Raw genomic sequence first — 13,737 nt, forward strand, 5'->3', positions numbered from 1 at the left:
GAGTCGAGGGAAAGGGTCTTTTAATTTTGGGAGCGAGATAAGCGTACACGTGTAGCTTGAACCGGCCGTCCGCGCGCGAAACCACGTACAAAAGCTTTATCGTCGAGGGTCCTACCTCGAAGACGACGTCCCGCGGACCTTTGGTCGCGTCTATTTGACGCTCCGCTACGACGCAAAGGCCCGAGGCTCGAGCTGCCGCTCGCGTCATCGTCGCGTTATCGCTTATTCGAGCGATGCCTCGAGCGTTGCCTCTCGACGAACGCCGAGTTGTTGCGCCTGCAGTTCCTCGATCGTCGGACCCGAGGCTCGCTGATCGCCGCCAAACGGCGCTCCGTGCAATTGAATCTCGAGTGGGCGCGGGGCGTCGCTCGGCAAACTTTCCCGCTGCCTCGCGCGCTCCAGTCTCGTCGAGCCAAGACCCAATAGCTCATTCGGAAGCGCGTCGGTGTCCTCGTGTCGATAGTCGCCCAAGCATATCTAGACGCGAGTGAGAGATCGCAGGCCTGTATAGAAATTAACCGGCCGCACTCGAGAGAGAGAGAGAGAGAGAGAGAGAGAGAAAGAGAGAGGGCAGCGTGCACACGGCCGTCGGGTTCCCATGGCAGCTGCTGTGGCTGTCTGGCGGCGCAAAAAGCGGTCAGCGCCAGGCCGGCGCTACGCGTACAGCGTACCTGACACTCGGCTCTCGCGCGGCGGCGACGACGGCGCCAAAATTGCACCGCCGCGCTCGCGAGGCCGCGCACGCCATATTTGCCGCTGATCGCGATATCCCTCGGACGTTGTCGCGCGCGAATAGCGCCGTCCACGTGGCTCGCGTGCCCGGCGTCGGTCGCGCGGGCAACAGGCGCGGCGACAAATTGTCGGCAGCACGCACGCCTCGCTCCCGAGATCGACGAGTCGAGGGATCCGCGAGCGGCCCGAAGAACTCGCTCTCTCGTTCGCGGCGAGGACAGAGGTGACGAGCTCCGAGATCCATCGTTGCTCGAGCGCGCGTCGTTACGATCGCCCGTCCCGATTAATCGAATCGCCTTCGCCTATAACGACGTCGCGTCGCTCGGCGAGAACGCGAGTCGCTTCGCGCGGTCGACACGCAGCTCGCTGCTCGCGCGCGCACGCGATGCTCGGTTTCGCGCCTCCGGGCTTAGCTGCTGCTATGTAATTTCCTCGCTCGAGCGGCCCGGCAGTTTCATTCGAGATCGTCACTTATCTCGGATAATTTAGCGCTGCGACATGGGCTCTTTCTAATGCGAGCCACGTGTCACCGCGAATCGACGCGATGCCGGAGTAGGAGGCGGCGAGAATCGGCGCGGCACACCGCAGTTCGCCGGCGGGTCATATTTATACAGATGTTGCTGGCTCCGCTGGGATCCGTTCGACGATTTGCCGATACGGTGGGGCCGAGAGGTGCCGGTACCAGGCGCGACGCTTGCAGCGCGATTCTCCGGGCGAAGGAAAGCTCGGGTCGGTCGAGGCTTCCAGCGACAGCCGTAGCCGCGCGCGCGGGACATCCCGGCGACTGCCGATGCTCGTTCGCTGTCTGCGCGCGGAACCGGCGCGGCGACAAACGGTTCTCTCTCGCTGGAGCGCGCGGATTTAATCCTCGCCGCCGACGCCTCTTCGTCTCTCGGCGGGGCCTTGGGAAAGCCGCTGCCGAAAATATATTCTAAACGGCCTCGCCGTCGGGGGAGAGAATCAGCGCGACGAGCAGGGAGCGCCCGAGAGAAAAAGCGAAGGTCCAAAAGGGCGGCTCGGAGCCTCCGGAAACAAGCTCCAAGTGAGCAGGCCCAAAGAGTCGCGGCAGCGTGGCGCCCGCACAGTGCTACGCAGGCCGCTGCCGCGAAGCGCCTCTCTCGCTCGCTCGAGACTCGAGAGCGAGAGATGCACGGGCGCCCCGCCGCCGCCGACCGCCTCACGGCGCGCCGGGGCTACGGCTATTTTTCTCTCCGCGGAGAAACGCAGACGCAGAAAGAGCATTGAAATTAGCTCTGTACTACCTGGCGCTCGCTGATGAGCTTTCACCCGACGCGCGCGCTCGCGCCTGCGATTTGTTTTTTCTTTTTTTTTCCTTTTTCTTTTTTCTTTTCTTTTTTCTTTGTTTTGCTTTCCGCCGCGGCGTTATACTTTATTACTTTGGAGCCGTGACGCAAGAGCGATTAGACAAGGCGTGCGTGGATCGTTGCGCGATGTTTGTGGTTTTTACGCGCGTCGAGAAGATCCCTTCCCTGTTCCCCTCTCCGCCCACAAGAGAGAAAAAAGAAGAGGCGAGCGCGCACGCGCGTATCGCTCGATACGCGGCTTTAATAACGACCCCGTGGTGAAATTTCGCGGCCGCAAGTGCCGCCGTGCGAAAATTGGGAGAGCTGCGCCGCGTCGCGCGCGCAAGTTTCCCGTTCGCGAGCGCGAAAGCGGACGGATATCGCGAGCGATTATCCCGCGCACCTCGCTCTCTTTGGTCCTGCGCGCGCGAGAGCGCCTCCCGCGAAAAATAATGCCTCTCGCGCCGACTGTCCTCTGGCGGGCGTTTACGTCGGTATTCCGCAATGAACTTGCGTGTCTCGTGCATTTTGAAACGACTCTGCCCCTCGATCGCATCGTACGGCCGATGTTGCTCTTGGGTTCTCATACTCTCGTGATTCGAGCCGAGCACGGAGGGCGAAGCCTTCGAAGGAAAACCGAGAGCAAACGAGGGAGGAGAAGGCGAGAGGGAGAGGCGGCAAAAATATGAGATCCCTTTTCGCGTATCGAAACTCGGCATCTTTTCCCCCTCTGCGCCGTGGTCGCGAGAGAAAATCGGGCTGCATTAGGGGGACAGCAGGCCTTTGGCAGCTTATACAAATGCGCTTCGGCTCTGCGATATCCGATTACATTGTTTGCGGAGCCTCGTTATCGATCGTCGCTGATTTGATTTTTCCTCAATTATGATTTAACTTTCAGCTTATACGCGAGCTTCTTATTGAATATCTCTCGCTCGCTGTTTGCTTAGGCCCTTTATTTGTCCTGCGGATGGGATTTTCGTGTTTGCCTGTACCGAGCCTGTATTCGGTGCAATTTGGCTAATAGACCATACGTGGCTGCTGCCTTCGGAGCTCGTGTGTCCGGATAAATGGGTCATTGATTTTTCTCTCGGCTTAACGCGCGAGGGAAGACAAACGAGATGGACTTGACTGAATTACAACGTTGCGCGCGGACTTGCTTGGAAACCAGTGTCGCGATGACTTTCACTGCGCGCGTCAAATATTCAGTGTTATACGACTGGCGTGTCGCGCGCGTAAATTTTCATTTGCCGACGCGACGCGGATCAAGTGGCGGACTTTGAGCGACGCCGACAGTCCATCGCTACAAGCTGAGGTGATGCGTTCACTGAACATCTATAACGCAAAGCCGGCTTCAAACGAGAGAAAGCCGTCACGGGAGCGCGCGAGCCAATGCAAGGAGGCTGTTTACGACGATACCATCTACATATTTGAAAAGTTAAAAGCCAGCGGCTCGCGCGCTAAACGGTAAGACTCGGACAGATTGGCTCTGCGAATGTCGATCGATTAATTGATTTCCGGTGACGCGCGCGATCACCGAGACCGCTTGTTCTTTTTCATAATTTTTATGGTCGCCAGTATAGCGCTTCGTTCACGCCGTTTCAAATTGCTTTTTCCTTTCTTCGTCCCGGAGCAACAGACCACAATCCGGCCCCTAACAGTCCGTATTCTGCGCTCGTCAACGTCGAACCCACTGTCAACCCGGCGCATTTTTCCGATTGTTCGCATATGTAGACGCATTATCCACCTACACACGCACACACGCGCAAATAATAGGCGGACAAGTAGGTAGCCGAGAGATAGCTTACAGCAGCGCCACCTTCTGGTACGTCTCGAGCAAACTCGCGCTCTCTCGCGCGCGCACACACCAAGAGATCTCTGGCTGGCTTTGGCCGTCAGTCCTCTCGGTACGGCCGTGCTGTGTACGTTGTCGACGTCGGCGTTCTCGGCAAACAACGCACACGCACGCACGCACACACATACACACGCGCGACAGCCAGCGAGGAAAAAAAAACGAAAACAACAACACCGACGACGTTTGCGAGTCGTGCTGCGTTTCGCTCGCGGAAGAGCTATGCGTGGGTGCACTATGTGGAAAGCTAGGTGAGAGAAGACTCTTCGGACAAGATACACGTACATCTGCCAAGATACATAATACGGAAGGCAAGCGGTTTTCCGCGAGTGCGCAGCGCTCAGAGAAGAGTGCGTGCGAGAAGAGCTGCTGCTGCTGCTGCTGCTGCTGCTGCTGAGGAGCGAGAGAGAACAAGAAAATGGCTGCGCTGCTACTCGGCCAGCAGCCGGCCGCCGCATCCCTCTGCATCATCTTCTTCCTCGTGCTCGCTAGGAGTCTTCATGGTGAGTGCACCTCTGCCGATAGTCCCTCCTCTCTCCGTGGCTATTGCTGTGTACGACCAACTCTTTTTCGCTTTGATTCTAACCTACAAAAAATCTCACGCGACTTTGTTTTTTTTCACCGGATGAGGAACTTTGGTACTGTGAAGAGGTAGAGAACCAATGTACTTGAATGGTTATTATATCGTAGTTTCTAGTTTACGACTCAAGAGTTTTAGAGCGAGAGAAAGAGAGTACGAAAAAAAATTGAAATTTCCCGCGAGTTATGTAAGATTTCTTCTTTTTACTTCTTCATTTTCGTTGTTGTGCGTGCGAGTCGATTGTTTATTTACACAAGAGTAGTCGAAAATAAGTAGCGCGAGCGAGCGAGCGCGGGCTGCCACGGAAATTCGTCCAATCACACGCCATCGAAAATTTATATTTGTTATGTACGACACCCGTCTGTCTCTCCTCTCTCTCTCTCTCTCTCTCTCTCTCTCGCTTTCATATCTAAATTTAAAAGCGCTTAGGAAGTACGTTATATATAAATACAAATTAACGCAGATACCGGCTCTGGTCTGTCCGTCGAAATTGCCAAAAGATTACACAAAGGATACGGCTTATTATTTCACTTCTAAATTCGTTACATCCTGTGCCGTAGTCTTCAAAAATACGCATCGCAATAAAACAAAGATATTCTTCGACGACGCTTCTTATTTTATTTTTAATGGCTCTTCCATCCGAGATTAAAAGAACGCCGACAGTCCTCGAGAGAAGGCGAAAAGTAAAAAGATGGAAATCGAACAATGCAACTCGCGTTATCCGGTTCTCTCTTTCTCTCTCTCTCTCTCTCTCTTTCTCTTTCTCTCTCTCATGATTACACGCTATGTAAATACAAACACGCCCCGCGTGAGCGCATTCCGTGTGAATGTTTTTTTTCATTTCGTTTCTCGCGCGCGTGCGTGCGAGACGATCGAATTGCACGGAGAAGGCGTAATTGCGGTAGGATTATCGTCGGCGGGAATATACGCTCTTCGATCGCGAGAAAGCCTTGTTTTTCTCGTTGTACGTTTTCGCTCGCGGATCACGAAAATTGCACGAGGGGTAATTGCGAGGCTATACGCGGCGCGCTGGGCCTTTGCCGAATGATCAAGATAAGAGCAAGCCAAGAATCGTGGAAGCTCCGAAAGCAGAAAGAGTCGTGACTCGGTCGGATGGCGAATCGCAAGGCATTCGGCGAATGTCAATGATGCACACGCACACGCGCATGCACGCTACTAAATGATTCAGTCACTGAAAACTATTTTGACGCGCGTACGGGAAAAATTAAGGTTGCCCGCTTTACGTTACGTTTGGGCTTAACCCGGCAGAATAATTAAAAATTATCGAGGGGGGGGGGGACGAAAGGCTGGCCGTAGTTATCGAGCAAACAATGAAATACGAAGCGATAAACTATGAAATTCGTTCTCGATCGCAACGAAAATACGAACGTCGAAGCTCGCGCGAAAATCCGACACCGCGATGCCAACCGAGCGCGCGCACGCGCGCGCGTATACCTGTATACGGCTAAAAAGCACGTGCGCTAGAATGTAACTTGCGCGCGCGTCGCTGTTTATCAGTCGATTTTCGAGTCTAACCCGATGACTGGCGTCTTTTGTTTTTTTTATTTTTCTTTTCTCGGCCAATTATGTAAGTCGACTTTTCGGAACGTGATTGAAATTTCGACGAAGCGAAGGTGCACGTGTAAAAAAAGAAAAAAAAACAGCAGCTAGCCTTGATTTCGCGCGCGGAGACGTCGGTTCGATTAACATTCGCGAGCTCGTTCGTTCTGTTGGGAACGTCGCCGTGCCGCGACAATGAGGCAGTATATCACAGATAACTCGAACGCTAATTCCGTCAGCGACGGATTTAATCGTGACGTGCAGCATCAGCAGCAGCAGCAGCTTGGATAATAAAAAGAGGAAGAAATAAAGCAGAAGCGCCGCGTTGCGCGTAGATACAGACTTTGTTATTTCGGTTTCCGGCAAGAACCACCGTCGTTACTTGAATAATTCACGGCGAGCTTTTGGCGAGCAACTAATTCGAACGACGATAAAATCGCAAATAAATCAATTGGCGAAAAAGAAAAAAAAAAAAGAAAACGTGTCCGCGAGCTCGCGCGCCGGTGTCAATCGCATCTTGTTTATACGTGCTTCTAAAAACTTCAATCAGCCAGGCTATAAAAAACAAAATGAACGCCGTGGACGTTCGTCGCACAAGACGCGAAGAAAAATACGGACGCACACACAGGGTACGCGTTCGACTTTTGAAAATTCGTAGTTCACTTCTCATGTGATTGCGAGTTCGTCAGCGAAGAATGAATCAGCGCGGTCGAAAGTGGCGTACGGCCGTGGAGCATTATGTAAACGCAGAAATCATTGTTGCGTCAAGTGCGGGGGGGGGGGGGGGTGCACTCGAACGAATTACGAATTGAGTCATCTCCCATCCCCATTCTCTCGTTCCTTCCGTCGACACGAGCATCCACTCGTTTGTGCTCTCGGTCGGGGAAAATTTGTACGAGCTTCTCCCCCTCCCCTTCCTTTCGCCGCCGTCGCAACGGTGACTTTTCCGCACGTGCTGCCGCCATTAATTATCAGCTTTGAATAATCGACGTAGCTGCCTCCGGTTTAAGGAACGTCACTCGCTCCGCCCCCCTCCCTAGCCGAAGAAAAAAGCAGAGCTGGCGCAGCGCTTCTCGTGTTTCTCGGCCGTCCTCCTACCCGCGAGTCGCTTTTTTACGTCTGCTCGCTCGTCCGGTTTCTCTCTTTTGCGTCTGGGCTACGTCTGCGCGCCGAGCCGCCGATACTTTTCGTCGATGCGTGCCTTCGTACGACTCGAGGACTTGGCTTTAACGGCGCGACACTTGGCCAGAGATACCGCGGCTTGAGTTTTTCTGGTGCGGCAATCGTCGCCAACCTGCCGAGCATCCCCGAGTTTGTCGACGAAAATGCAAGCGTGTCTCGCCGCGATGGACCCAGAAAGAGCTGAGCTCCGTGCAAGGTTGGAGCGACGAGCGATAAATCGGAGCCAGCCGACTGTATATTTGCGTGGGGCAAACGTTGCTGCGCTTTACGTTTGCCGGCGTCAACTTCTTCGATTATACTCCGTGGTACATTGTTCGGCGAGGAGGGAAAAAGAGTGCGTTTTTTTATTATTTTGGCGGGTGGGGGGGGGGACGTGTGTGTCTTTCTCTCTCTCAAGTAAATATTATTTCCCAGCCATTGGGATTTACTGTATAAACGATTCGATGGGCGTCCTAAACTAATATTATCTCGCGCCGAGCTGTCTCTCAATTTCGTCCTCGGTGCATAGACACCGACGAGTCAATTTTCTCTGCCCTTTTCAATTTCGCCGAGATGCTTGTTCTTTTTTCACTCGTCACGCGAGTTGGAAAAGTGGTCTAACACGGTGTTGCCGTTTCTTCTCGCCGATCGCGACTGAAATCGACGAGCGACGCTCGGTGAACTTTCATCGAAACTCATTGAAAGAGTGAATTTTGGGATTTCTCGCTAAGGTGTCCCATTATCGCGAAGCGAAACGAGAATCGCGTGCGATTTGCCGACGCGCTCGTGGAACGATCGTATGACTCGGTCGCTGCCGGGAAGCCGACAACGCGCTCGATATTCCACTTGGCAAATGCGCTCGAGCGTGCGTCGCTAATCGCCGGGAGTGTGGCTCAAGGTGGCGCGTGACTAACGAAGCGGCGTCCGACGGCGCGAAGAGGTGTCGCGCGAATTCATCGACGAAAGGGAAAGAGCGCGCGCGTGGGCCGCTTCCACGAAGACGAAGACGGCGACGAGCGAGCCCCGTTAAAAGCGATATTGGAAACAATGCGAATTGCGAAATCGGCGTCGATGTCGCCCGCGCGTGGGCGACGAAGCGGCGACGCAGCTTCCTCTCCGTCGCCGAGGCCATTCGCGGCCGGAGCGAGTTCTTTCTACGTCTGCGCGGGCCGCGCACTACCGCAGGATAAAAGTCGATCGACCGAATTGCTCGCCGTGTGCCGAATCGGAATAACACGAGGAAGGTGTCGCCCGAGCTTTGTCGAATCGCGCGGCCACGCGAGACTGGATAATCGACGCGTTATCGTCGGTGATACGGTTTTTTCCCCTTTTTCTCTTTTTCTCCTTCTCTTGCGTTTGGTTTCGTTTTTATCTCCGATGAATGGCCCCCGAAGCGAACAACGACGAGCCTTTTTCGAAAACAGTACGAAAGTTTGCGACGTCAACGTCCGCGTGGGTCCGCGAGATTCGGGAGTGCTGGAGAGTACCCTCGGCGACCTTGCGACTCTCGCTCAGCCCGACGGCCGCGCGTCGCGGAGTCGCGCGGCCCGCTCCGAAAATAGTGCAAGCGTCTGGCCGACGAATCGTGCCGGCGCCGCCTTATCTAAATCCGTCGGATTCCGCGACGTCGGCCACGCGAAATTAGAAGGTGTGAGCATCTCGTGCGTCTGGCCGCTGCCCTCGCGAGTGCAACCGTCAGCTTCTCGGGCGACGTTCCCCGATTCGCGATCGGCGTCGAAACGAACGTCCGCGCGCGGCTTTTCCTTTTTCCTTTTCAGCCGCTCCGTTTGCCGACTAACGTCTCGACCTTGCCGCTTTATACTTTATTTTGCGTAATAAATTAATACGCGCCGGCGACTATACTTTTAATTGGCATCGGAAATCGCTGGAACTCGCGACACAGCCGCTTTCGTATATTGGAAACGTAGGCGCGCATGCCAACCGTATGCCGACGCACATGCGCGCGTTGGCTTGACTCGCGAGCGCTGATAACGCAACCTCCTTTTGCTCGCTGCTATCGTCTCGTAAAAAAAAAAAAAAAAAAAGGAAGGAAAAGACGTAGGAAAGAAAAGAGCGCCGAGTTCGTTCACTGGTACGCGTTAGACGCGCACTGCGCGTGTGTGCACTTGCTGAATGAGTTGTGCGATCGCGCGGTCGGGGCAAGCTTTATCGCGGCGCCAATAAATAAATGCCGCTCGCGGCGCGTAGTACACAGAGGCCAAATCGACGCAGGCTTGAATGGACGCGCGCGGCGCGGGCGCGACGACGCGGAAATCTCTCGGCGAATTGGCGACCGTCCATCGCGCGGCCAGGTACCGCCTACGTGCCAGCTTGTCTCTGGCATCTATCCGCGCGTCGGTCGAGCGGGAGCGTACGCCCAATTGCGGAAGCGCCGATCGATTCCTCGTTCGTCCTCGTCGTGCGCGCACTGCTGTCGGATGATGGGTCCACCTGCCGCGAATTCTCTGGATAACGGTTGATCGATGCGACGACGATCCGCGGGACTGGAAAGGCCGTGGCTGGCAGCGGACTATCATCCGCGTCGGCGAACGGACGGTCAGGTCCTCGGGCATTCGATAGGTCGAGACGCGTGGCAACGGCAACCGATGTCTGGTGGTGTGCCGATAATAAATCAACGCTCCTGTGTTTGCCCGTTGCAGTGTCGGCAGTGACGTGTTACTGCGACGGCCACTGTCCAGACGAGCGACAGAATGGCACGTGCGAGACGCGAGCAGGCGGCCACTGCTTCAGCGCCGTGGAGGAAGTCTGGGACGCCGAGACGGACGAATTAGTGCCGGAGTGGTCGTTCGGCTGCTTGCCACCGGATGAGCAGGGATTTATGCAGTGCAAAGGTTACCTGGTTCCTCATCTACAGGGCAAGAGCATCATCTGCTGCAACAACTCGAATCTGTGCAACAAGGAACTGTTCCCCATGTACAAGAGCAAGCCGACGGTGCCGCCAGATCCAATGGGAATGATACCCACCGGACCAACGCTCATAGTCTTGGCGGTGTCGCTGTCGATTCTGCTGCTCATCTTCACTGTCGGCATGATCCTCCTGTACCACAAGTACAGGAGGAAGGACCGTGGGCAGTGCCTGGTCTCATCGCAGGGCACCCTGAAAGATCTGATCGACCAGAGCAGTGGCTCGGGCTCGGGCTTGCCGTTGCTCGTGCAGAGGACGATCGCCAAGCAACTGCAGCTGTCCCAGTGCGTCGGCAAGGGACGCTACGGCGAAGTCTGGCTGGCGCGATGGCGAGGCGAGAAAGTCGCCGTCAAGGTGTTCTTCACCCTCGAGGAGGCGTCTTGGTTCCGTGAGACCGAGATCTATCAAACTGTGTTGATGCGGCACGACAATATTCTAGGCTTCATCGCGGCCGACATCAAGGGCACCGGCTCTTGGACGCAGATGCTGCTCATCACGGATTACCACGAGCGTGGCTCGCTGCACGATTACCTGCAGACGACTGTACTCGATCATCCGTCCTTGCTTGCCGTCTGCTTGTCCATTGCCGCCGGTATCGTGCATCTGCACACCGAGATCTTTGGCACCAAAGGCAAACCGGCCATCGCCCACCGCGATATTAAGAGCAAGAATATTCTCGTCAAGAGAAATGGGGAATGCGCCATCGCTGACTTTGGGTTGGCCGTCCGTTTCTTAAGGTGAGATTTTAGATTCATTTTTTTTCTTTTTTTCTTTTTTTTTTATTAGTCGCGCCAACATCCAGTCGCCGATGCTCATGGCAACGATTGTCGTTATTTTACAGCGAGACTGGCGAAATTGACATCGCACCAAACACAAGAGTGGGAACACGCCGTTACATGGCACCAGAGGTACTTGATGAGACTCTCAATACCTCGTCCTTCGACGCCTTCAAAATGGCTGATATGTACTCCGTCGGATTGGTCTTGTGGGAAGTATGCAGAAGGTGTGCTTCGGGTGGTAAAGTTTCCACCGCTGAGCCTTACGCTTTGCCTTATCACGATGCTGTGCCTAACGATCCGGACTTTGAGGAGATGAGACTCGCTGTATGCGTGAAAAGGTTGCGGCCTACTATACCTGCCAGATGGGAAAACGATCCGGTGAGTTTCACGATATTTCGTTTGCTACTTGATTATCGATAGTTGTATCGAAAGTACACTAATGAGGTCAACTTTCTTTCTTTTACAGATCCTGTCGACCCTCGCCAAACTGATGACGGAATGTTGGCACACGAATCCGGCAGTTCGCTTGACAGCTCTTCGAGTGAAGAAAACAATGTCGAAACTGCACATCGACAACGCCATCAAGATCGTATGAATTGCCTAATCTGTCTACATGGTTGTCATCGAAGAAGGCGTTCATTCGTGAATTGATCGCCGTACACGAGCGTTGCTCGTTTCTTTTCTTCAAAGGATGAAGATAAAACAGTGGCCTAAATCTTCGCTCGTCGATGCTCGATCCACGAATGCTGTGGCTCTTAAACAAGCTTGTTTTGATTGAAGTTGTAACATCCACCCATGTACATAGTTTCCCTTTGTAAATAGCGTTAGGTAATTGCAGACTGCAGCTGAAGACTGACGAATGCGAACTGAAAAAACGAAAAATTTTTAATGATGTTGAGTGCAGATTTTTTTTTGAGAGTATGATACGCGAGAAAGAGAGAGCAATTATCGAGATTTAGTTTTTTGAATGCGAATGCAAAGTGTACTTTTTAATTGCCTCTTAGGTTTCGGATTAACTGGGCCAAAGACTTACGCCGACGTAAGTTGTTATAAGCTCTTCTATATCCTGCAATAAACTTGGCTTCTACTTATATACAGATTTCTTTATGTTAATAAACAAAGCTTTCGATTGACTATTAGTATATTAATATTTCAATTCCAAGATATCAATGGCTTCGAATACATTCACGATAATGTATCTTTGTAGATATTTTAGAAAACTTTACAAATAGAAAGTTGTTCAAAAAAGAATATTTATTTACACGATAATTAAACTGCTTGTTTCTATGTATGCTTAACTTGAAAAGAAAGCTATCAATGAACAGCAGTTAATGATAGCTAGAAACTAATACATAGTATCACAATACCAAAATAAATTTTACGTTTCATACTGATTTTGTTTGAAACTTCTCTTCATTGCAAATTATAATCGTTATATTACTTTCACTAGTTGTCTCACTTTCAAAGTTTAATAGAAAGACATTTCATTGCAGGATATTCGATTTACATACTTTTCTTACATAAATGTAGCTTCTTATACAGAGATTTGCTTAACTTGCTTATTTTGCCGTGGACCATGCCATGTTTTGAGACTGATCATGTTATACAAATAATTTCTTTTTGTAATATTCATAGATAATATGGAATAACAATGGATTTTCCTAAGTTTCGAGATATGCAACAGTGAACACGAACGAATGAGAAACGAATGATGAACGATATTCATATTTTTTCGGGTTCCACGAAAAAAGAAAAAAGAAAACGGCTGTCGAGCAACTCTGTGTAATGCAATCTACGCCGTATAATGTTAATCCAATAAAAAATATTTGTACAGATGCGAATTTTTATGTTAAATGATTTTTATTCTGTAATTGTAAGCTATTGCTTGGCAAGCGAACGACTTTAGACGAACGATTAGCGATGCGATGAATAATTAACTAGTAATGCGGCAAGATATGCTGAAGTGAAAAAGTTTATTTGTTTTGTTACGTGTGAGAGAACGATACCGCATATCTTTGTGATAATAATTGGTTTTCAAGTAATTGGAAAAAATAATATTTATGAGTTAACATTTTTTTTTGCGAAATCAGCAAGCTTTACAATTGCCTTAAAATTGACTGCCTTCAATGTTTAACTGCTGCTGTGTGTCAGCAAAGCCATTTGTTACATGCTATCCTAATCTTGAATTTTCGGTTAGAAAATTTATTTGTAATTATTATATATAAATATGTATTGTAAACTATGAAAGAATAAAACTACGGAATTTATATTTTTAATGATTATTAAACAGATGTAAACTTTTTCAACAACAAAAATTGTCTTTTGATTACTTTGTCAGTCACCTGAAATCAACTTGATAATTATTTTGATCGTTTTATTTTTACGATTCACACTCACTAATATAAAATTAGAGAAACAAACCAATACAAAAGTAAGAGCAACTTATACACAATTTTTTATGGTAATGAAGTTACAGAATATTAGTATTTGAAAAGATATTTGTCATATATTCGATTATGTTTTCAAAATTTTCTTTATATTTACTAAAATATTGGAAATTAAATCAAGCGCTTTTAAGACTGCCTGTCCGGTGCTGCCAGCTACATGTAAACCTATCTACCAGTGCAATAAGATGAAAAAGGACGAAGATAATCAACCTCACCAACATTACTAACCCATTGAATGGTCGTTACAATAGTTTATTTTTGCAAATTACAAAGCTCATTAATAAACAAATAATATGATAATCTTTGATTTCTTTTTAAAAAACAAATTACAATTTCGAAATGATCAATTCTGATTGAAACACTTGAACCATGATATAGATCCGACCGGGACCATATGCC

At 50.7% G+C, this 13,737-nt stretch overlaps 1 protein-coding gene across 1 annotated transcript; it reads left to right on the top strand.

The window, feature by feature from the left end:
• The first annotated feature begins 3,741 nt into the window (after nt 1-3,741).
• On the top strand, nt 3,742-13,199 carry LOC131672242 (bone morphogenetic protein receptor type-1B). The gene is made up of 4 exons (XM_058949343.1): nt 3,742-4,388; nt 9,847-10,849; nt 10,954-11,269; nt 11,358-13,199. Exons 1-4 carry the CDS (start codon nt 4,304-4,306, stop codon nt 11,484-11,486), a joined length of 1,533 nt encoding a protein of 510 aa, XP_058805326.1. The 5' UTR covers nt 3,742-4,303; the 3' UTR covers nt 11,487-13,199.
• Nucleotides 13,200-13,737: the final 538 nt, after the last annotated feature.

This window comes from Phymastichus coffea, unplaced genomic scaffold (assembly GCF_024137745.1).
Source record: "Phymastichus coffea isolate CEN01 unplaced genomic scaffold, Cenicafe_Pcof_1.1 PCOF00146, whole genome shotgun sequence".
Taxonomy (NCBI): domain Eukaryota; kingdom Metazoa; phylum Arthropoda; class Insecta; order Hymenoptera; family Eulophidae; genus Phymastichus; species Phymastichus coffea.